General features: G+C 33.0%; 1 protein-coding gene across 1 annotated transcript; it reads right to left on the bottom strand.

Annotated features, from left to right (window-relative positions):
* Nucleotides 1–2,418: 2,418 nt before the first annotated feature.
* LOC143064513 (uncharacterized) lies at nt 2,419–25,090 on the bottom strand. The gene is made up of 5 exons (XM_076237384.1): nt 24,896–25,090; nt 14,302–14,731; nt 6,933–7,052; nt 4,879–4,939; nt 2,419–2,735 (listed from the first exon to the last, which is right to left on the bottom strand). Exons 2-5 carry the CDS (start codon nt 14,705–14,707, stop codon nt 2,726–2,728), a joined length of 597 nt encoding a protein of 198 aa, XP_076093499.1. The 5' UTR covers nt 14,708–14,731; nt 24,896–25,090; the 3' UTR covers nt 2,419–2,725.
* Between the last annotated feature and the right edge of the window lie 126 nt (nt 25,091–25,216).

Raw genomic sequence — 25,216 nt, forward strand, 5'->3', positions numbered from 1 at the left:
CCGAATCCCTCTCCTCGATAGAGTTCGAAGATATATTGTCTTTGCCTGAGTGAGTTTGAAATCTTCATCTGTAAACGGACATTTGAAGACATGTGTGATGTAATTCATGTATGTACCGAATCACTGACTACTGAGGTGATGGTACCCTTGGAGAATAATAGTCTATCAGCAGCGATATCGACCCAATGATATTAAAATTTTAAATAACACTTAATAAATTGAAAGCGTTTAAAGCGCATTTCTTGAATAAATTTCATAAGGAACGTTCAAAACAAAAATGTTTCAATGCCAAAGACGTATTAGCACCGAAACACACTAAACATGTTAAAAGCTCTGTTACCAAAAGGAACCTAAAATGATCCATGTCAATCTAAGGTAAACTTTGCCTTAAACTAATTTCAATTTTCTACCTCGTAGCTTTGTTTAATAAGGTTTTTTGTGTAAATAGCATGTGCTAGCAAATGAAATCCTTTTTTTTTTTTGTTCGAATGTGTATCTGACTGATATAGAGCTTTTTATAACAGTTTCATTTTGGTCAAAGGATGCGTTTTTCAGAAGGATTTATGCCTTACAAATGCTTATATAAATAGGTAATTTGTAAACTGTCATTCTTTTTATGAAGCTATCAACATTTTGACAGTCAACAAAAGTTAAAAGTATCCTAATTTACATATTTAAGATTTCAAATGTGTTTTTTTCAAATTTTAATTTTAAGGCCCAATTTTAGGCTTTTTCGTGGGCCAAACTCCTTGTGAAGTGGTTCTATTACACCGTACAATTGCTGATTAAACTAAAGGAACCAATAGTAAATACAAACCTAAATAAGAAATTAAAGTTTTGAATTTGGGGATACATTCCTTTATTCAAAACATTTCAACAATCTTATGATAACAATAACATATGTGTATATGACTTTAAAATAGCAAGTTTTATGTCATTAAAAAAGAGCAATATTTGTTTGTGGTCCTTTAAAGGGAAATGGACGCTTCTTAACCAATCTAATATCGAGTGTGAGTCTCAAAGATTGTAGCATAGAGAAATGTTAGATTTGAACGGGATACAAACTATGTAGTCATATGTAAGCTATCCGAAATATTGTTTTAACAAATGACTTTGCGGTTTTAAAAGAGTTTAATTAGAAAGGCAATAAAATTCTTATCGTCATTCTATAATTAAATGACCATAATAAAAGTTGATGACCGCAGCCATCTCCCGGTGTTCAAATCATATGATATGTGTTAAAGTATTGTATCGGATGTGTCATGTCGACAGACCAATAAATATGTTTTAAAAAAAAGAAGAAAACGATAAAGAGCAAATCCTTTCACTGAAGTTAAAGTTGAATTCAATACATAAAACAATTACGATATTGTTCAAACTTTTGTTCTTTTTTTTTTTAGTTTTCAGCCTTCCAGTTTTTTGTCAATATATAAAGTATAACGACTTGACATAATGCACTACAACACTTAAAACGCATCCAAAGGCATTGTTGTCACTCCGTCTAGTTTTGTCATCACTTTATTAACTTCTATCTCTATTGGTATGCAATCTAACACGATCGATGAGCCGTCTAACCTGATATATGTGCATTCTAACACGATTGGTGTATGTTCTAACACGATTGGTGTGAATTCTAACACGGTTGATTGGTGTACATACTAACACGTTTTGTGTGCATTCTTCAACAATTGGTGTGCATTCTGACACAATTGGTTTACATTCTAACACGATCTATGTGCATTATAACACGATTGAAATGCATTCTAACACGATTGGTGTACATTTAAACACGATTGGTGTACATGTAAACACGATTGGTGTGCATTCTAACACAATTGGTTTACATTCTTACACGATTTGTGTGCATTCTTCTACGATTGGTATGCATTCAAAAACGCGATTGGTGTACATTCTAACACGATTTGTGTGCATTCTAACACGATTGATGTGCATTCTAACACAGTTTGTTGGCATTCTAACACGATCAGTGTGCATTCTTACACGATCGGTGTGCACTCTAACACGATTTGTGTACATTCTAACACAACTAGCTTAAATTGTAACACGAACGGTATACATTTTAACACGATTAGTGAACATTCTAACACGATTGGTGTATATTCTAACAGGGTTAGTGTGCATTCTAACACGATTATTGTACATTCTTACACGATTAGTATACATTCTAACCCGATTGGTGTACATTCTAAAACGATTGATGTGCATTCTAACACGATTGGTGTACATTCTAACACGATTTGTGTGCATTCTAACACGATTGGTGTACACTCTAACACGATTGGTGAACATTTTAACGCGATTGGTGTTCATTCTAACTCGAAAGGTGTACATTCTAATATGTCTTGTGCGGAAATCACGTGGGGAATGAGATCAAGTCGACAAAAAGACAAACAGCAATCATGTCTATGATTTATCACAAGGTGCTAAAAATTAGATGATCTATAACTTTTAAGACATTTGAAAATGAAATGAAAAATAACGTTGCACTGCATGATTTTTGTATCTGTAAATGTATTTCGAAATCAAGTGCTTATATTACAAATTAATGATTCTTCCGTTCAATAATTCCTCGAAAACAAATGCTGGAATATTTTTCAATTATTGTTTTATTCATTTCTTGACAAGTATATATCCATTTTCTAGTGATGAAATATGCTTCAGTTGTAACAATTGTCAGGCATGTGTCATATACTTGTATCTAAATCTAGAATTTCCTGGAAAGAAAAATTGTTTGTATTAATTGATGTTTTCCACAAATGCAATCTATACATTATACCAAAATACTATTAGATGAATGGAAATCGGTAATTTTTTAACCCATTGTATGAAAGTTCAATACAAGATATGAAAGTGTTACATTATGAGAAATCAAATTCCGCCATGACAAACTAGTGATATCAAACCAATAAATTAATGATATGATAAACACTGTTATTTGCTTCAAGTTCAATACTAGAAAAAAAATATGAAAACGAAAAAAAGTAATGTTAATGCACAACGCTATCACCAATGAATCCTATCATTAACCTTAGATTCAATGCCTACAATGTATCGTCAAATTATGTGAAACCAGTACTGTATTTGAAGATTTACAGGCATCAAAAAGCAATTTGATTATCACTAATTGAGCTTATTGGAGACGAGTTAACTCAAGTTTTAAAGATCAAATTGTTTGACATTGGTCATTTCGGGGTATTTTTTGGCTTGCTTTACGATACTGGTTTGGCTGATTTTGAATTTTCCTCGGAGGTTTTTTATTATTTTACTTTATACTGTTACATTTGCACAAACTGTTAAACCCACAATGATTTAATTAAGGTTACTGTAGTGTACTGGTGTTCAATTTTAAATCGATTGTAAAGAGACAAATAACAAGGTAACAAACAAAACATATATAGAAGAGGGACGAAAGATACTAGAGGGATAGTCAAGCTCATAGATTGAAAACAAACTGACAACGCCATGGCCAAAACATAAAAAGACAAACATAAAAACAATAGCATAAAGAACACCACATAGAAAAAACAAAAACAGCATGAACTCTAAAAGGAGACCTCAGAATGTGCCAACAGGGTCTCTTGTTATTCATGCTTCAACAGGCATGTCAACTTAAATTCAGTGAAATGTCAAAGCTTGGCATATGACACAGTTTGGTTTCAGAGATCACCACAAGACAACGATTAATAAGCCATTGATTAATAACTATATACCATTAAAGATGTGTTCTGTTTTATGTACTCTGAGAATGCTTTCGACTCAGTGTGGAGGAAGAGTTTACCTTATAAATTATGCACAATAGGAATGGGTAAAAAGTATTATAAAGATGTATAGAATAAAAACTTAGAACAATACGTGCTCTTCTTTCTTTTAAACTATTCGAAGAGTAAAACAGAGGGTTTCATTAGTACACTGATTTAATAAACATTGTGTAAACAACTAGGATCATGTATTTTATTCTGAAGACTCTATGCCACCCAAACTTGTAGACTTGAACCTTGGCTCTTTATATTTAGCAGATAATCTACTTATGTGGTCAGAGAGTAAAAATGGTCTTCAGAATAACATTGTTTGCAGTTTCTGTAGATTACAACTATAGGCCCATAATTAAAAATAAAATAGTAGAAATATAATTTTAAAAACAATGTGGAAAATAATAGACTTAAACATTACTTTATAAAAACAATCGAACTTAGATTAGATAGAGATTTTATAAAGTTCTTTCCAGTAGACTTCAGAAAACTGGAGACGTTTCTTTATTCCTGGTCACAGAAAACTATCTTTATATGACAATGAAATATGCTTTGTTTACACTTCTAATCTGTTTCAATTTGTTTATATTTTTTTTTTTTTTTTTTTTTTTTTTTTTTGCAATTTAGCCATTGCCCTAACTGTTCTTTATGTACATTGCTTTGCAATACCAGTAATTGGGACAATGTAATAACTTAAATCGCAATATTTTTGACCCGGATTTGTTCTCTTAATCTATTTCATACTTTTGAACAGCAGTACCTACTGTTGCCTTTATTAAGATAAGTACATACAGATTTACTCGTAGCAGTGGAAATTCCGCCCAAATACCATTTTTGTAGCACTTTCTTCTTAATTCGATTATAATTTTGACCTTTCATATTCCTTAATATTGCATTATTTTTACAGTTCGATCTCAATTCGGCATTGCTATAGAGTTTTGATATTATTTTTCTTTAATATTAAATGCTTTCATACGCTCTGAAATTTTGACGTCAAATGAGTATAGAAATTTGAAAAATGTGCAAACGTTTATCAGACTATCTGATACATGGTCCGATAATATTTACATAAATTAATAACATAAAGACAGAATTAGATGTTACTTACAAATCCCTATAATCAATACCAAACACGCTGGTTATTGGGGGAACTACAAATCTAAATAATGCTGAAAAATACATACATAATTAATAATGTAATATTTTCAACTAAAAATTAATATTTCTGTTATAAAAGAAAAGTTTTTAAAGTAATTTATTTTTTGATGATACCAAGTCCGTTATTACAACACTATCTTTCGTTAAATATATTTAAGTAATGACTTTAATATTTTTTCAGTCTATGAAGGAATAAAAATTTTAAAAAAAAATGTGGTGCGTAGCGGGTTATTTTTAAGTGTGCACCACATTTTTTTATGTTATTTCGAGTAGACAGGAAAAAAATAGTCATTTCTTATAATTTAATTCTAAATTTCATTCAACCCTCTTGCTGCCGGAGGGACACATGTGTCCATGTTTTAATTTATGCAAGCTTCTCCTCTATGCTGTATCTTTTTCAAATAAAATAACAAAGTTTAAACAGTGTTATATTTTTTCTTCACTGGGTTCCAAATGTAACAGTCATTATGGCGTGACGTCATATGTTGAATGACGTCATTGTTGGACTTCCAACGTCACAAACGTCGAGCTGTCGTATTTTCTGGCGTACGAAAAATAACTGGCAGCAAGAGGGTTAAACCAAAGTAAACCATGAAAAAACGTTGATGACGTCACGGTCACATGACAAAATTATGATACACATAACAACGTCGGCAAATCAGAAGACGCGTTACGTCCAAAATTAAATTATATATACATAACGTCTAGATATTAGTCAACTATATTTCTTACGAGTGTACTCAGTTTGGATGGTTATGTGAAACGATTCTGTACCAAATAAATAATATATTAAATTATATACATTTGCCTGAAAAAAGTTCACAAAACAACATCATTAACGAAAATGGGAAACCATTTATGAAACTATCTATTAATATTTCGGATAACAGTTATCCTTCTTAAAAGTAAAATTAATTTTAATCTTGAAATCAGAATAGATTGATACCATCAATTTTTACATCACGATATTTATACTGATGAAATATATCTTGCATATATTTATTATACTATATAATACTCCCTTCGGATCGATTAGTACATTTTTCATTAATATTTTAGTAGCTCTAATCTAATTTTGTTTATTTTTACTATGGAAAGGCACTACACGTATTACTCGACATTTTTCTGAATGCGGGACAATTCGAAATTTCCATACAGAAAGGCTGACACCTTAAGTTGTTCGTTACAACCATTCTTTTTCAGTTTTTCTCGTACAAGATTTAATTTCATATATATCATATTCATTCTACAGCATGCAATCTTTATAAACCAATATAATATCACACGTACAAATAAAGGCAACAGTAGCATACCGCTGTTCAAAACTCATAAATCCATGGACAAAAAACAAAATCGGGGTAACAAACTAAAACCGAGGGAAACGCATTAAATATAAGAGGAGAACAACGACACAACACTAAAATGTAACACACACAGAAACGGACAAAGCATCAGACAAAATCCCACGAGAATAACAAATATAACATCAAAACCAAATACATGAATTTGGGATAGACAAGTACCGTGACACGTCTTATCGCAATGTGAAATTACACTAAAAAATAAGAGAAAACAAACGACGCAACGTTAAAATGTAACACACACAGAAACGAACAATAATATAACAATGGCCATATTCCTGACTTGGTACAGGACATTTTTAAAGGAAAAAATGGTGGGTTGAACCTGGTTTTGTGGCATGCCAAACCTCGCACTTTAATGGCAATGTTAAATATAACATTGAAATGACAACATAATATTACAGGACTACAATACAAATAAATAGGAGAACGTATTAGACAAAGAAACACATGATTAATGAATAACAAAAAGCATCAGGTTTAAAATTCAATACGTCAAAAACGCGCCTCGTCCACACAAGACTCACCAGTGACGCCCAGATATAAAAGATCGAAAGCGAAAAAAGTACAAAGTTGTACAGCACTGAAGATCAAAAGTTGAAAAATACAAGTACAAATACTTAACTACAGTAGTCAGACGTACCTTCCTGACATCCTTGTTCAACAGCCCAATCTCTGAATACCGTATCCCGTAATATCAAAGGTATAAACCATAATCCGTGAACAAATGTTTCACATGACGTCCATGATACTGAATTCTCAACTGAAAAACACGTCATTTTGTTCATTATGAGTTACGGACATTGCTGTATATATTGTTAAAATGATTGCGGAGTATATTAAATATCGACAAAATATATATGTTTATCAAATTTAGAAAAGAAATGGGAAACGTGTGAAAGGGACAATAACCCTGCCAAGGAGCAAAAAACAACACAAGGCAACTAATAGACGAGAAGATTTCGCGCTCGGAAGCTGGAGTTAGATGGCCACTAAACAAAAATGTGTACAAGTTCAGTGAAAATGCATGACACAGCCTCATTGTAAATAATTATTGTTTACTGTTGACTTTTTTCACACAGAATTCAACAATTTACGACGTTTTGCTATCAGTGAAAGCAAATAAAGTGCTTAAAAATCAGCTTGTTTTTTTCACCGTTAGTCATGAACATTTATGTATAACTAACGATCAATTTCAATCGTAAGATATTTTGTGAACAGAGTTTCATATTCGTAAGACAGTGTTTGTCATATTTTACGTTAAAATCGTCTACTTTATATTTTGTACTTTAACACATACTTTGTCTCTCTCGCTCTTTCTCTCGAAATATATAAATTGGTGTGTGCTAGTCACATAATTCTGTCCATGACGCCAAACTTTCTAAGCATATATAAACTATAAAAAAGAAGATGTGGTATGATTGCCAATGAGACAACTATCCACAAAAGACCAAAATAACACAGACATTAACAACTATAGGTCACCGAACGGCCTTCAACAATGAGCAAAGCCCATACCGCATAGTGAGCTATAACAGGCCCCAATAAGACAATGTAAAACAATTATTTGCTACTCACAGAAATCTCTCCATGACGCCAAGCTCTCTCAATACATATATAATCATTGTGTGCTACTCACAGAAATCTTTTCATGACTTCAAGCTCTATCAATATAACTATTTATCCTGCAATTAGCCCATATTATTGTACAAATAACAGGTATACAAATAAATTTTTGCTTTATTTGTACATGTACAAATAAAGTCTACTGTTACCCGGCTTATATGTTGAGCACAGGGTAATGTGGATTTTTCTTTTGTAAACCAGTTTATTTTTTGGGTCCTCTTCGCGGTCCGCGTTTAAACTTTGTCAATTTCTTTGAAAATTTATAGACAATGATTTACATTTTGAAAAGTTTCAAGTGCTGAGTGTAATTTTCAGGATAAAAACAATATATGTACATTGTCGGAAGATATCAAATGTATTTGTACTCGCTACGAAACAGGAGAAAAGCTTGGCAGAGCCTCTCTTTTCGTCCTGTTTCTAAAGGTCTTTCATACAAATAAATGTTATATTTTCCGACAATGTACATTGTATATATATATATATATATATATATATATATATATATATATATATATATATATATATATATATATATATATATATATAAAACTGACGAGGAAAGGTAACACACGGCCACCAAAAACTTTATTATAGTGAAGCCCAGGTGGTCGTGTGGTCTAGCGGGACGGCTGCAGTGCAGGCGATTTGGTGTCACAATATCTCAGTAGCATGGGTTCGAATTTCGGCGAGGGAAGAACAAAAAATTTGCGAAAGCAAATTTACAGATCTAACTTTGTTGGGTTGATGTTTAGACGAGTTGTATATATATATATATATATATATATATATATATATCTGGTGTACTAAAAAAATATTGACACCGTTTGTTTGTGGCATAACATCGTGGCCACAAGTTAATTTTTTTCTGTTTAGTATTAAATTCATATTAAGATCCATTTTGTTACATCTTGTGATCAATTTTATTTGGCAATCGCCAATGGCAGTCAGCAGGGTTAAAGAACATCAGTTGTTCGACCTGTTAGTCAAATGCGTTTTGTTTAAATACACTTTTTCAATTTTTTGGTCTTTTGGAAAATGTTGTTTGTGCTCTATTTTGACCCTTTTACAACGAAATTTGTTTAACATGCACACGTATATAAATTGCGGTTTTTATCCAACGCAATCATAGGTTTGAACGTAGTTTTCAATGTAGACTCGTTTATATATATATATATATATACACGTTTATATATATATATATATATATATATTATATATATACAACTCGTCTAAACATCAACCCAACAATGTTAGATCCGTAAATTTGCTTTCGCAAATTTTTGGTTCTTCCCTCGCCGGGATTCGAACCCATGCTACTGTGATATCGTGACACCAAATCGCCTGCACTGCAGCCGTCCCGCTAGACCACACGACCACCTGGGCTCTCAAAAAAAGAGCTTTCGCTGGCCGTGTGTTACCTTTCCTCGTCAGTTTTAATCTAGCGGCGTACTACAGTACATGATATATAAGGCATGAAGATGTTATTGTTACAGATCAGCTAAATTATCTATAGTAAAGGATCCTACAAATTAATGTAATATACAGTCACAGAAAATAATTATATTTATAAATACGTCTGAGTCAGTGACAACTCTACAACAGATGTATCCATCGGATCGCCATCATCGATGGTGATACATGGCTGTGTAAATAATGTATATACAACTCGTCTAAACATCAACCCAACAATGTTAGATCCGTAAATTTGCTTTCGCAAATTTTTGGTTCTTCCCTCGCCGGGATTCGAACCCATGCTATTGTGATATCGTGACACCAATTCGCCTGCACTGCAGCCGTCCCGCTAGACCACACGACCACCTGGGCTTCACTATAATAAAGTTTTTGGTGGCCGTGTGTTACCTTTCCTCGTATATCATGTACTGTAGTACGCCGCTAGATTAAAACTGACGAGGAAAGGTAACACACGGCCAGCGAAAGCTCTTTTTTTGAGAGCCCAGGTGGTCGTGTGGTCTAGCGGGACGGCTGCAGTGCAGGCGATTTGGTGTCACGATATCACAGTAGCATGGGTTCGAATCCCGGCGAGGGAAGAACCAAAAATTTGCGAAAGCAAATTTACGGATCTAACATTGTTGGGTTGATGTTTAGACGAGTTGTATATACATTATTTACACAGCCATGTATCACCATCGATGATGGCGATCCGATGGATACATCTATATATATATATATATAAACGCCTAAGAAAGTGTTCACAACACTCCAAATACAAAACTAGAGGCTCTCAAGAGCCTTTATCGCTCACCTGATTCTACTTGGGTTATTGAAATCATCTAACAAGAAAAAAATTTGGCTACAAAGTAACAACACTACGCCAGCACCTCATTAGAAAGGAACATTTATGCTATGTTTGCTTTCATTCAATTCAGTGGTTCTCAAAAAGAAGACATTTGTATGTATTTCCCATAGGGTCCTATGTTAAACAAAGTCCCCTGCTGGAAGCCACCTTGGTTGATGGATTGGCTACAAAGTAACAACACTTGGTCAGCATGTCATAAGGAACATTCATGCTATGTTTGACTTCATTCCATTTAGTGGTTCTCTAAAAGAAGACATTTGTATGTATTTCCCATAGGGTCCTATGTTAAACTAAGCCCCCCGCTGGCAGCCATCTTGGATGATGGATCCGCTACAAAGTAACAACACTTGGTCAGCACCTCATAGGGAACATTCATGCCAAGTTTGGTTTTATTCCATTCAGTGGTTCTCTAAAAGAAGTCATTTGTATGCATTTCCCATTGGGTCCTATGTTAAACTAAGTCCCCCTCTGGCGGCCATCTTGGATGATGGATCTGCTACAAAGTAACAACACTTGGTCAGCACCTCATAGGGAACATTCATGCCATGTTTGGTTTCATTCCATTCAGTAGTTCTCTAAAAGAAGTCATTTGTATACATTTCCCATAGGGTCCTATGTTAAACTAAGTCCCTCCCTGGGGCTATCTTAGATGACAGATCCTCTACAAAGTAACAACACTTGCTCAGAACCTTATAAGGAACATTCATGCAAAGTTTGGTTTCATTCCATTCAGTGGTTCTCTAAGAGAAGTCATTTGTATGCATTTCCCTTTGGGTCCAGTGTTAAACTAAGTCCCCTGCTGGCGGCCATCTCGGATGATGGATCGGCTACAAAGTAACAACATTTGATCAGCACCTTATAAGGAACATTCATGCCATGTTTGGTTTCATTCCATTCAGTGGTTCTCTAAAGGAAGTCATTTGTATGCATTTCCCATAGGGTCCTATGTTAAACTAAGTCCCCCGCTGGCGGCCATCTTGGATGATGGATCGGCTACAAAGTAACAACACTTGGTCAGCACCTTATAAGGAACATTCATGCCATGTTTGGTTTTATTCCATTCAGTGGTTCTCTAGAAGAAGTTCAAAATGTAAAAAGTTAACGACGACGACGACGACGACGGACGACGGACGACGGACGCTAAGTGATGAGAAAAGCTCACTTGGCCCTTTGTATTTAAAGCATATATTTGAACTCTCTGTTGTAATAAGCCATATAACCTATGTCATGTTTAATAAATTTTTAGAATGGTGCAAGCGTCTTAACTGATTTTCGGTTTGACTTTTTTATTGTATAAATTTCAAGATTGTAACAATTTAATTTAAGAAGACTTAAAGGTGATTCATTTAACATCAGAATCTCACTGAGGAAGGATATCTGTTATCCGAAATATTTATAAATAATTACATTTAAAGTTACCTTTTTTGTTTTTTTGGAGTTGTTGTGTACACTTTCTTAGGCGTTTATATAATTTATTTAATGTGTACATGTATCGTTACTTGATCCAGCGCCCTCGTGGGGAATATTGTTGACTACTATTCAGACGTTTTATATATATATATAAACGAGTGTAAATTGAAAACTACGTTCAAACCTATGAATGCGTTGGATAAAAACTGCAATTTTTATACGTGTGCATGTAAAACAAATTTCGTTGTAGAAGGGTCTAAATACAGCACAAACAACATTTTCCAAAAGACCAAAAAAAATAAGAAGTATATTTAAACAAAACGCATTTGACTAACAGGTCGAACAACTGATGTTCTTTAACCCTGCTGACTGCCATTGGCGATTGCCAAATAAAATTGATCACAAGATGTAACAAAATGGATCTAAAGATAAATTTAATACTAAACAGAAAACAATTAACTTGTGGCCACGATGTTATGCCACAAACATAAGGTGTTAATATTTTTTTGTACACCAGATCCGGATTTCGACAATAAATGCCTCTTCAGTGATGTTAGGGATCAAAACGGTATTTGGAAGGCCATATAAAATGTACCCTCAGTTTTAGATAGACTCTTGAATTTTAAGAGTCTATATATTTATATATATATGGCAGTCAGCAGGGTTAAAGAACATCAGTTGTTCGACCTGTTAGTCAAATGCGTTTTGTTTAAATATACTTTTTCACTTTTTTGGTCTTTTGGAAGATGTTGTTTGTGCTGTATTTAGACCCTTCTACAACGAAATTTGTTTTACATGCACACGTATAAAAATTGCGGTTTTTATCCAACGCAATCATAGGTTGAACGTAGTTTTCAATTTAGACTTGTATATATAAAATGACTGAATAAATAGTCAACGATCAATCTTACAGGGCGATGGATCATGTAATATGATTCTGTACACTACAAAATATAATATATAACAAGTCAAAAAGGGTACAACATCACCATTAAATAACTATAAAATGAACAAATACTAGATATTTCGGATAACAGATATCCTTCTTCAATAATAGCACGATGTCAAATGAATCATGTCAAAATATTCAAACTGAGAAACTTTTTCTAAACTTGAAATTTATACAATTTAACCGAACACCACGGACGCTGATACAATTTTAGAATTTCCAAACACGGCGCAAAGATTACAAAGATATGCCAAATGAAAATAGTTATTTTCGATGTGAACTGGCACAACTCTAAATTTCCAAAGGTTGTGACAGTTTAGATGTTATAACTGCATTGAGGGCAGCCCTCAAACAAAAAAAATCAAAAATGCCCTTACCGATCCAAGTTTGTATAATATTTGAAATTTAACAACGGTAGGGCAATTGCAACAGAAACTACATATTTAAGCCTCCCAAACGAATAGCAGTCTAATAATGATTAGAAAAATATAAGTTTGATCAAAAGAGGTAAAATAATTGAACGTGGCTACGTACTTATACATCCATCCCGAATGAATGAAGCCCTGTAATTTAAACTGGTATTTTAAAAAGAATTTCCAACTGTAAAGCCAGTACTAAAGCCGGAGTTACTGGAAACAAGTGATGACAGGAAAATGAGGGGCTCATTCTATGTTTTTTCATTTATGCCCTCTGGGGAAACTGTCCGTAACTTTCTCAGCCAAAATCTTTCCCGAACGACTCTGTCGACCTTCGACCAACCCTCATTGTGGTCTATGATTGTGATGGTAAGGTTTTTGAGATCAGCTTGTGTGTGCCCAGGTGATCTCCAATGATGACTTACGGGTAGGTCGGGCTTGCAAGTGTAGTCACTTCGATGACCATTCATGCGTTTGTTGAATGGCTGCTCTGTCTCGCCAACTTACTGCATGCCACATCGACACTGAAGGAGGTATACAACATTCTGGGTTTTGCAAGTTACATTGCAAAATATAGTGTACACAGCGCCGTGTTTGGAAATTCTAAAATTGTATCAGCGTCTGTGGTGTTCGCTTAAATTGTATAAATTTCAAGATTTAGAAAAAGTTTCTCAGTTTGAATATTTTGACATGATTCATTTTACATCGTGCTATTATTGAAGAAGGATATCTGTTATCCGAAATATCTAATATTTGTTCATTTTATAGTTATTCAATGGTGATGTTGTACCCTATATATATATATATTATCAGTCTAAAGATTTGCACAACGGTACTGATATAAGATGTTATAATACGAAAATGTTGTTATTAAATCGTCATATATATATATATACACATATTGCCTATAGATCATAATCTAATCTATGATAATCAAATTCAATCATCAATGGAATAACAAACATTCTCTCGTACAAGAAACATACGCACATATCAATAATGATAAAAGTATCATAAAATGAAAATGAAAAAAAAGTTTATACAAAAGATTATTTGTAACAAATGATATATGAATTTAACAAGAGGGTATGATTGCAAATGGAACAACTCTTCGTCAGAGACCAATTGACGTAGAAGTAAGGAACAACAGGACACCATACGGCCTTCAACTATAGGCAAAATTCATAACACATAGCAAGTATATATATATATATATATATATTGCTATGTGCTACTCACAAAAATCGTTCCATGACGCCAAGCTCTCTCGTTATATATAAATTCTGCTACTCACAGTAATCTTTCCATGTTGCCAAGTCATCTTCCTCTTCTTCGTCACGCATTGGTTCATTTCTCCGGTCCATGTATTCGGTGACAGGACTAAGGTTTGGATTATTTGTCTCAATGTTCTCTACGGGTAAGTAGATTTTTTGTAAATGTTTAATGTATCTAGCTGAATGATCTCTTTGTAAAGGAAACATTTCATTATTTGAAGCTGAAAAAATATTCCTCATAATTTGTTCTTTTTTTATATTATTTATAATTTGAAAAGAAACGGCGTTTTGAATGGATTGTTCAAAGTTATTTGAATCAAAATCATGTCTATACAGGGATTGTTGTACATCCTCGTTCATGGTGTTATCATACGCCAGGCAAAATGTAATAAGTACTTTCAGACATATCCAAAATATCCATGGCATAGTATCAACTTCCCGCAGAGTATTCTACAAAATAGTACAATAGATCATAATCTAATCTATGATAATCAAATTCAATCATCAATGGAATAACAAACATTATCTCGTACAAGAAACATACGCACATATCAATAATGATAAAAGTATCATAAAATGAAAATGAAAAAAAAGTTTATACAAAAGATTATTTGTAACAAATGATATATGAATTTAACAAGAGGGTATGATTGCAAATGGAACAACTCTTCGTCAGAGACCAATTGACGTAGAAGTAAGGAACAACAGGACACCATACGGCCTTCAACTATAGGCAAAATTCATAACACATAGCAAGTATATAAAAAAAAAACGAAATGACAATTCAAACCAGAAACATAACGTCAGATGAATGTACAAAAATAAACTGAAAACAAATGGATTACTAGTAAACAGCAAACAAACCAGAACAACTTTATTATAGACTCCTGACTTGAGACAGGGTCATATGGAATCTGGCGAATATCAGTTTAGGTATCAAACTTTTTGCTTTAAAATATTATTGAAAAGTTCATATTTTGGCATTCGTTAGCAATATTTTCAAAATGTCGGCCACTGTTGGAAGTTTACAACGACACGACATGCCGGTATTCATTTAGTTATAAATCAAAAAGTATTATTTCAAATATTAATCGGAGTGTGTCTTTTTATATTTAAGAATTTTCCTTTTTCACATGTCCTTTAATATATTTATTAGAAACAGTCTCTTACACTAAAAATGAAGAATGGTTTATATGCATGAACCATGCAGTTTACATTGATAGCTTGGGCTGACATGTGAATATATATTTTTAAAGATTTGTACCATGAAAATCAACAATGTTAGATGCATGTCTTTTCAATAATTGTCTTACCTTAAAGCATCATAGAATTAAACAGTGTTTATCTCTGTTAAAGTGGGTACATGCTATTTGTTTTGATAAAAATTTCGAGTTACATAAATTTAACTGTTTATATTGCAATTAAATATGACACGTTATTGTAACTTGTATGATAATTGTAAAGATTGTTGCCAATCTTTAATTTAAAAACAATATCTTTGGTTTCTGGATATTAAATAATGACTAAACAACTTTTAAAAGTATCAGAGATTATTATTATCAATAATAATAAATACAGGTAAATGAAATACAATATGTTAAAACGTTTGAATGTGTTTTTCGTGTATGCGTTATTACCTCTTGGATTCTTTCAAGCTCGGTTTAAATTCGTTTCGTTATCAGAAAAGTCCGGTTTTTATAGTTCTTAGCACGCCTTATCCTTGCGTGTAAGAATATAGTCCGTTGCCGGTCAAGGTTAAATCATGTAAATAACTGTCAGTACGTACATACATATGAATTATAAAGAAAGCAAGCATAATTTCGTACGTCTCGACACCGATTCAACGATATAAAGCATGTAAATACAAGTAACTAAAGAAATGTAGGATTCATAACAAGCTAGAAAACAAAGATGTTATTCGGACGCCACATGTTGGCGGAATTTCGTAACGTTAAATCGGCAACTGTCAAATTTGCCGGGAACGACGTTACGTTTACAAAAAGGTACTGCCGCGATATTTAACGTTCACAACACTGCCCTCCGTCAAAATAGAATTTCGTCTCGAAATTTAAACAACTACGAAATATTAAATCAATTTATACAATCAAACAAAATCAAGTTAAACAAGCACCTGCTGCTGAATATTAAAATTAAGAAAATTTGTTTTTGTCTAAATCACGAATAACCTAATATCACGATTCATGACACGTGTAATGGTAAAATTGTACCAACGGCATACAAAACAGTAAACATATAAATAATGTCAACAAATTTCTGAATTTGTGTCTTTTCAGTATAATAAAATGTTTTTAAAATTTTCAACGTCTTCTTTTTCCAACAGCTTCACTGTATTATTGGTTCGTCTCTTTTGGTCTGTCTGTGTATCTTGTGTTCTTTCTCCTTCTGTATCCTCTACTGCTCTTTTCTTCCTTTTTCTCCAATCTTTTCGTGTGTCTTGAGTTACATGTTTTTCATTCTCAAGTTCTTTCTTAGTTTGGTTTAAATCTGTGTTACGGAAACTATCTTTCAGTTGACTAATTTTTTCCTTTTGACAGAACTGGTTTCCGTCTTCTTCTGTAACAGGAACATTTTCATCTGTAACACTTAAATTATCTTCTGTAACATGTTGCAAAAGTTCAGGCAACATTTGGACATCGACCTTGTCCGTCTGATTACCCTTATAACTTGCACTTGTAATATTTCCTATATATTCACACATGTCCTGCGTACTTGCTACCATGGGTTCTCTGTCATCTGCCATTACCGGCTCTTCCACTGAATCTCTGGTTGACAGGAACTCACTTCTTTCCGCTTCTTTGTAAATGACTAGCCCAGAATTGGTGTTCTTTTCTCCGACACTGGCTACTTTCATTTCATCAATTAGGTCACATCCTAATAACATGTTCTCTTCAATGGGCGCTACATAAACTGGCCATTTGAATGTTTCACTCCTCAGATTAACTTTCACCTCTGTAATCCCTTCTGTTGTCAAGTTCTTTCCGGCCTCAGCAACTTCCAAATTTCTTGCTGCTCTCCTTAGTTTTGGCCGTTTACTTTCAGGAATCTGATCATACAACTTCTCACTTAGAACAGTCACCTCCGCTCCAGTGTCAATAACTGTATTCGTCACAATCTTGTTAATGACCACTGGAACTGCAATGCTAGCTGCTGTCACCCGATCAATGATAACATTCTCTTCTATCCTGCTGATCGTTTCTGCACTACCCATTACCTCCTTTGGTGTGTTCTCTGGTGTGTTCTGTTGTATCTCCTTAGACTCCTCAAACAACATCTCTAGGCTTAAATCTAGGTCCTGTATATCTAGGCTATCTTCTTCAAATGATCTCTTCATAGAAACTGTACCCACTGATGTTTCCGGTTCAACCAAATGCTCTATCATTTGGCAAGGTTTCTCTTCAAATTTCAAATAATTCTCTTTAATTTTTTCTTCACCATGTTTAGGGGCTGACACTTGGTCGATAGTCTCAACCCTTAGCAGTTTAAAGAGTCTTCAGTTTGTTTTTGACTCCTTTCATTATACTCTATAAAACCACTTCGGTTTTCTTTATGATAGGGGCTTTTCTTTTCTTTTTGACAATCTCTTATGTAATGGCCATCCTCATTACAGTTAAAACATCTGCGATTCTTCATCTTGGTCGTATGGTCTCTATACACTTGCTTATTATGCCATGCACTACTGTCATAATCTTGTGGTGCATTATACTTTGCCATTTCTGTTTGAATAACTTTCTCTAGTGACTGGGCGATGGACTGGGTGATGGAGTTTTTCATCCCTCTTTCCAATTGCGTAAGTCTCTCCTCCGTTACATATCTTTTCCCACCAACTTTCCTTATTTCAATATCATCTTCACCTTCATCTAAATCAACAGTTTCTTGCATACTCAGCTGACGGATGTTTCTATCTTTATTTCCTCTTTTATATGTTTCATATAAAGTCACCTGGTGGATAGCTTCAGTCATACTGGTAATCCTCTTTGTCAGTAATTCTATAGCAATGCTCTGGTCGGGTAATCCTCTTAACATGTACTCTACACTCAATGTACTGTGAGTGGCTACGTCAATAGTAGGAAATGACCGTCTGACTAGCATTTCTACTCTGGAAGCATATTCATGGATGTTTTCTTTGCCCTGTTTCCTTAATGTGTGCAATTCTTGTCTATACGTCTCTGGATATCCATGGTCACCAAATCTATTCGACATAGCTGCACATAGCCCAAAGAAAGATCTTTTGGTCTCCGGTGAAAAGTAGGAAGCATAAACCATTGCCTCATCTTTTAGTGCGGTTACTAATTCAATGGCTTTAGTATTAGTATCCCATCTGTTGATCTCTGCAATAAGTTCAAATTGCATAAAATAGGCATTCCAGGGATCTCTGCCGTTGTAAAATGGCACTCTGTTTCTTCTCCCATTGTCTATCTTGGAGTTTACATAATTATGGTGCTGTTGCTGTGGTCTGCCATACTGTTGCCTAGGTAACCAGTTTGGTACTGGGGAATTGTTTGGATACTGCTGGTAGTCTGGATGTTGCTGGATTTCAGGTATTGTCGTATTTGCATAGGTATATGATGGTTGTTGCTGGGTCTCTGACAATGTTGTATCCATATATGTATGTGTAGAACGTTGCTGGGTGTCTGACAATGTTGTATCCATATATGTATGTGTAGAACGTTGCTGGGTGTCTGGCAATGTTGTGTTATTATAGTAGGTTGGGCGTTGCTGGGTTTCTGCATAACTATTTAGACTACTGATAACAGGGTTAGACTTAATCTGAGTGAAATGTTGGACATTATTCTTCATCTGAAGGTTTTCATCTCTTAATGCCTCTAACTCTTTTCTCATCTTTACCATTTCTTCACTCTCAGATGATTTCTGAAGGTTTTCATTTCTTAATGCCTCTAATTCTTGTCTCATCTTTATTATTTCATCACTCTCACATGATTTTTCTCTTGTTATAGTCGCTATAGCACTATCACTCTTACTTTGAGTTGGGAAAAGAAATGGATTTGTGCTTACTTCCCTTTGAATATTATTCGCAGTACTACTAAATGGCATGGGGCTTGTATTTATCTCCCCCTGGTTTAAACTAATAGCCTGGTTTGAGGCTAAATAATTATGAGAAGTGACATCCCCATATGAGCAGGTATCAATATTTGTAGATGCAACAGACCAAGTGGGAATGATTGGACTACCTAATGTGGTAATTCCCCTACTAAGTGAATTGGACCCCTGTGGTATACGAGATCTGTCTCTTAAATTATACATTTTACTTTTAATTGCTAAATGGATTCAAGAGTTTCAATTTACTAATAAACTTGGATTAAACTTATGTTTGTTAATCTTGTACTTTTTCAGAATAATTCAACTTAGATTATTTTTTATCCTTGTTGAAAGTGAAAAAGAATTTCCTATGTCTTACTTTAAAAACACCTTTTAAATTATGATTCTATCCTTACTTTGTGAAATAGACTATATAAATAACAAATTTGAAATAGACTATAAATTTTTCAACTTTGATCTTATCCAAATATTATTATATCTACAACTTAGATTTATATTTATCCTTGTACAAAAGAAACTTTTGAAATAGACTTTAATTTACAACTTTGAAATAGACTATAGTTTTTACAACTGGACCCTTTTGAAAAAATTACAGTCTAAATACTTAACTTGGATTCAGATTTATCCTTGTTAAAAATAGACTCCTAAATTTAAACTCAACTTGGATTAAAATTTATCCTGGTTGAATATGTCACTTACTTTTATTATAATGAAACTTTCAACTTAGATTAAAATTTATCTTTGTTGAATTGTACCCTTAACTATTTTCAACTTGGATTTATATTTATCCTTGTTGATATATATTCTAACTAACTATATTATCACTTTTCAACTTGGATTAGAATTTATCCTTGTTGAATTTTAAATTATAACCTTTTCAACTTGGATTAGATTTTATCCTTGTTGATATAGATTCTGACTAACTAATATATTTTTCCTTTTCAACTTGGATTAGAATTTATCCTTGTTTTATAGAATTTAACTAACTATATAATTACTTTTCAACTTGGATTAAACTTTATCCTTGTTGATATCTTTTAAACTCAATAACTATTTTATTTCAACTTGGATTAGAATTTATCCTTGTTGAATTTAAATTACTTAAATATATACTATAATCTAATTTATATTCACCAACTGTACTATCTATTTCTTTCAGCTTTCGTTGAAGTGTCTTCTTTTTTTTAAGATCAGTTTTTTTTTTTATGTGTAACCAAATATCATAAAATATGGACAGAAACAATGTATGTACTTAACAATTGCGTGCCTAATAAAATATTCACGTAAGTTCTTAAAATTTTCTTAAAAAAGAAAACTAAATTCGCTGCCACCAGTGTAAAGATTGTTGCCAATCTTTAATTTAAAAACAATATCTTTGGTTTCTGGATATTAAATAATGACTAAACAACTTTTAAAAGTATCAGAGATTATTATTATCAATAATAATAAATACAGGTAAATGAAATACAATATGTTAAAACGTTTGAATGTGTTTTTCGTGTATGCGTTATTACCTCTTGGATTCTTTTAAGCTCGGTTTAAATTCGTTTCGTTATCAGAAAAGTCCGGTTTTTATAGTTCTTAGCACGCCTTATCCTTGCGTGTAAGAATATAGTCCGTTGCCGGTCAAGGTTAAATCATGTAAATAACTGTCAGTACGTACATACATATGAATTATAAAGAAAGCAAGCATAATTTCGTACGTCTCGACACCGATTCAACGATATAAAGCATGTAAATACAAGTAACTAAAGAAATGTAGGATTCATAACAAGCTAGAAAACAAAGATGTTATATTCGGACGCCACATGTTGGCGGAATTTCGTAACGTTAAATCGGCAACTGTCAAATTTGCCGGGAACGACGTTACGTTTACAAAATGGTACTGCCGCGACATTTAACGTTCACAACAATAATCAAAGATATAGCTAGATTGTGGAGATACTAATGAAGTCATCAACGTGATCAAAGAAAACAAACATGGGAACGTGGCCTAATCATGATGTTTTGACAAGACCTATATATATTATTATTAATTGTACGATTGTTTATGAAATCATTTTATGATAATATTTCATATTAACAAAAGAAAACCTCGAACTGAGTGGTAACAAAGATGAAATATCTATATATTATTTTTAAACGGGTAACCAGCACATTTTACTGACATAATCCTAATTAAACCAGTCACATGCAGAAGTATCGAGCGTAATTATGACTGGAATAGTTGCATATGAGTTGATTGAACTTAAACATTATCAAAAACTACCTTGACCTAAAACTTTAACCTGAAGCAGGACAGACGGACGGACGGACAAACGCACGAACAGACGAACAAACGGACACACAGACCAGAAAACATGATGCCCCTCTACTATCGTAGGTTGGGCATAAAAAAATCAGAAACAAGTGCATGTGAGCAGAAATACAGCACTAACAATGAAAACAAAAGTAACACAAATTCTTTTGAACCAAACTTGTGATATCAGATCCTCAAGAAGTATCAGGTGTTCAAAATCTAGGGAAAGAAACTTTTGTTATGGCTACGGCAGTCAAGTACAATATATTTATGGTTATCTATGGCACAGTTATTCCATTACGGCCAACCAACGCATGCTGGTGTATAGCAAAGTTTAACGATCAAAGGAATGACTTCAACTTTATCATATAAACCTTGGGTTCAACTGCTTTCGTAAAACCATCAATCTTGTATAAAGGAAATAATTATGGGCAACGCAAGCCCGGAAATATCGTACTAAATTTTAAATATATACTGCATATGCATGCGTAAGAAAACGATGTAATAATATCGTGTTATTCAAGAGTTGTCCATTAAGTGTGGTTAAACGTCATATCTAGTAAGTTTGACTGAGGTCACTTCGGTTACAAGAGAAAAAGTACAAACTAAAAATAACTTTTATAAGGGTAATTTTTACGGAAGTTAACAAAAAAGTTAGATTAGGTATTTTTTTCAGGGTGAAATTGGACATTTTATTGAGATTCATTTTTAATTTTTTTTATCTTAGAATTATAGTTATCTACAGTTTTTCATGTGTGTGTTTTTATTTTTGGTAGAAATTATACATGTTAAATATGTTTGATAAAACAGCTTTATTCAATTTTGTAAAATGTCTGAATTTTCAGGTAATATATATAATGCCTAACCTTGACATATATATTATATAAAATGACTAAAAATGCCTAGTCAGTATGTAAAATGTCTACAAATTCAACCAATTGGCGGTTTATGTATGTTCAGGTAAGTCGAAAACGTATATCATTGATATACATCACAAAAAAAGACAAAACACGATATCTTGCAAAAAAAGAAAAACAATGGTATGGTGAAATCAAGTTTATTTTTCTGAAAATTGCAGAGAAAGTTTCATGACTAGAATTAGTAATCACATTGAAACTACTGAAATAATTACTCACTCTGTATTTCAGACGGTCATTTTATGATAATTTGTTTTAATGATGGCAGACACAAATCATTCTTCCGAGTGATGAACAAAATGTATACGAAAAAAATCTAGATTCAGAATAGAAGTGTGTTATATGGAGTAAAAAGCAATTTGAATGTTTTGATTGATTGATTGTTCTTTGTTTTACGTGCATATTTTAGGACGTGAACAAAATTAATACATTACCACCATTTTCTACATTTGAGAATGCATGTACCAAGTCAGGTGTCCATTCGTTTGATGAGTTTATAATTTGATTTTGCCATCTGATTAGGGACCTTCCATTTTGAATTTTCCTCGGAGTTCAGTATTTTTGTTATTTTACTTTTTACTTGCGTTGTACAATGAATTGGCCGGGATAAAGGACATGAGTTTTGAGTGACATTTTAAACGACTATACATTTAAAACGCACAGAGATCTGGCCTTTCAACAGGCCACATTCGGACCTGTAACAAGTTTCAACGTACACAGAGCGTGACAATATTCTTAAACAAGAAAACAATTTATACACCCCCTTCGCAAAATTGATTCCAATCTATAGCGCTATTCTTACCTCGGGATCATAGGTAAAGTCCATATTTTTTATACCCAAATGAGCCCTTACATGTATTGTGGATGATATTTTGAACGCAATGCATAGATATTAACAGATGTGTTTTATCAGTTAAGAAAAATGGCAGAGCTGAATGTGAAATGGTTAGGGTTTTACCAAATCTGCCGGGTCTCAATGCAAACAGAAAGACCATAACAAACACTAAACGATTGTAAATAAATCAGACCGAACTCTTAGACTAGCTGAATTGTAAAGAGAGGCGAAAAATACCAAATGGATATTTCTAAATTTATAAGCCGAAAATAAACTGACAATGCCACAAACAACAGTACGTAAAAACACAACATAGAAAACTAGTTACTCAAATGTTTGTGTAAATATAATGGTTGATGAACACAGCTATCAACATAAACTGCTAGTTCTTCCTGTTGTAGCCATTTGATGGAAACATATTTAGCCCTTTTATTCAGAACCTTCATTATGATGAGTTCGATGCTTGCTATTTGATTAGGAGAAATAACTACTGTCAAACGACTAACTGGTTGTTTTATTCTTTTAGGAGAAAATATGTTTCTCAAAATTTAATTTTATGGTGTCAAAACAATTTTATTTTGTTAATTACATTAAAACACAAGGTAAGCATCTTTTTTGACATTTTTACATAATCTAGCCTAGTGGTAAATCAAAATTACATGGTGTTATTACGCATTTATCATGCAGAATTGAGAAATTATAAACAACGGAGGCATTACACAGCATCGAGCTTTCAAGTCAGTGTCAATGTATACTGGTTTCTCTAATCAAACTTCTGGAACTTTAAAAATAATTTGTTTAAAACAATGTTAGACTATATATATAGTATTTGTTCCGTTCGGAAATAACTCTTAATCCCCTTTATTCCGTCAGGAACAAATACTGTGATATTTCTTCCATATGAGACATTTCTTCCTTTTGGAACTAAATACTGGAACTTTTATTACATGACGCTGAGACTACTATAACACATGTGATAAAATAGTCTCAGCATGGCACCAAAAGCCTGTATTAATCTGTATTTTCATAATATTATCAGTCCCATTTATAGCATTTTTGAAATGTATGAAAATTAAAGAGGTTAATAGTAATAAAATTAACACATAGATAACCAAAGTAAGACGACGGAGTTTATATTGTTTTGGAAAATATAAACCAATTTACATCAAAATAAAATAATCAATTCATGAAATCAGTTTCTAAAATGTGCAATTAAAATCCCGAAAATAGTTCCGAAAATTAAACTTGCGTTGAAATTATTGTAAAAATGAAAATTTTCAAATAATCCGTTCAAATGAGGAAGTACATAGACTTTAAAGATCTTTAAAGAGAATCTATATTTTATCAGAAGGACACTAAGTCCAATGCATATGTTTGTATTGTGTGTATGATTGCATCCATAAAGAATGATCAAAACTTTTCTCAGTTTCCTATTTCTTTACATTTTTTATTATTCTTAACGACAAAGTTTAGAAGTCACTTACCGCTTTAACACCTTCATCGATTGTATGTATTGGAAATTATGTCAACTTTTACCCTGAGGAAATACACTGGTTATAACCTAATGACCAGTGTTAGACAAATTTGAAATCCGTGTGTTAAATAGCATTATAAGGCATTTTAATTTCGTTTTTTCGCACTTTTTAATTTTTGTAAAAATGCTTAGACAATCAAAATCACAACTTATTAATTTTGATAGTCCGAAGGATTTTTTTTCTTTGTCGTAACAGGTTAGAATCACTTGAATAACATCATCCCGGTTAACCAGTGACATGTTCAACCTCAGGTTTGACCTTATAACATAC

Source organism: Mytilus galloprovincialis, chromosome 2, assembly GCF_965363235.1.
Source record: "Mytilus galloprovincialis chromosome 2, xbMytGall1.hap1.1, whole genome shotgun sequence".
Taxonomy (NCBI): Eukaryota; Metazoa; Mollusca; class Bivalvia; order Mytilida; family Mytilidae; genus Mytilus; species Mytilus galloprovincialis.

What these genes read in the sequence shown, in the direction of transcription:
- LOC143064513 (XM_076237384.1), bottom strand. Translation starts at nt 14,707, where the DNA reads ATGCCATGGATATTTTGGATATGTCTGAAAGTACTTATTACATTTTGC. An exon ending in GGCAACATGGAAAGATTACT is followed by an intron (nt 7,053 to 14,301) that starts GTGAGTAGCAGA and finishes CGTGTTTTTCAG; the next exon opens with TTGAGAATTCAGTATCATGG. An exon ending in TGAACAAGGATGTCAGGAAG is followed by an intron (nt 4,940 to 6,932) that starts GTACGTCTGACT and finishes TGTATTTTTCAG; the next exon opens with CATTATTTAGATTTGTAGTT.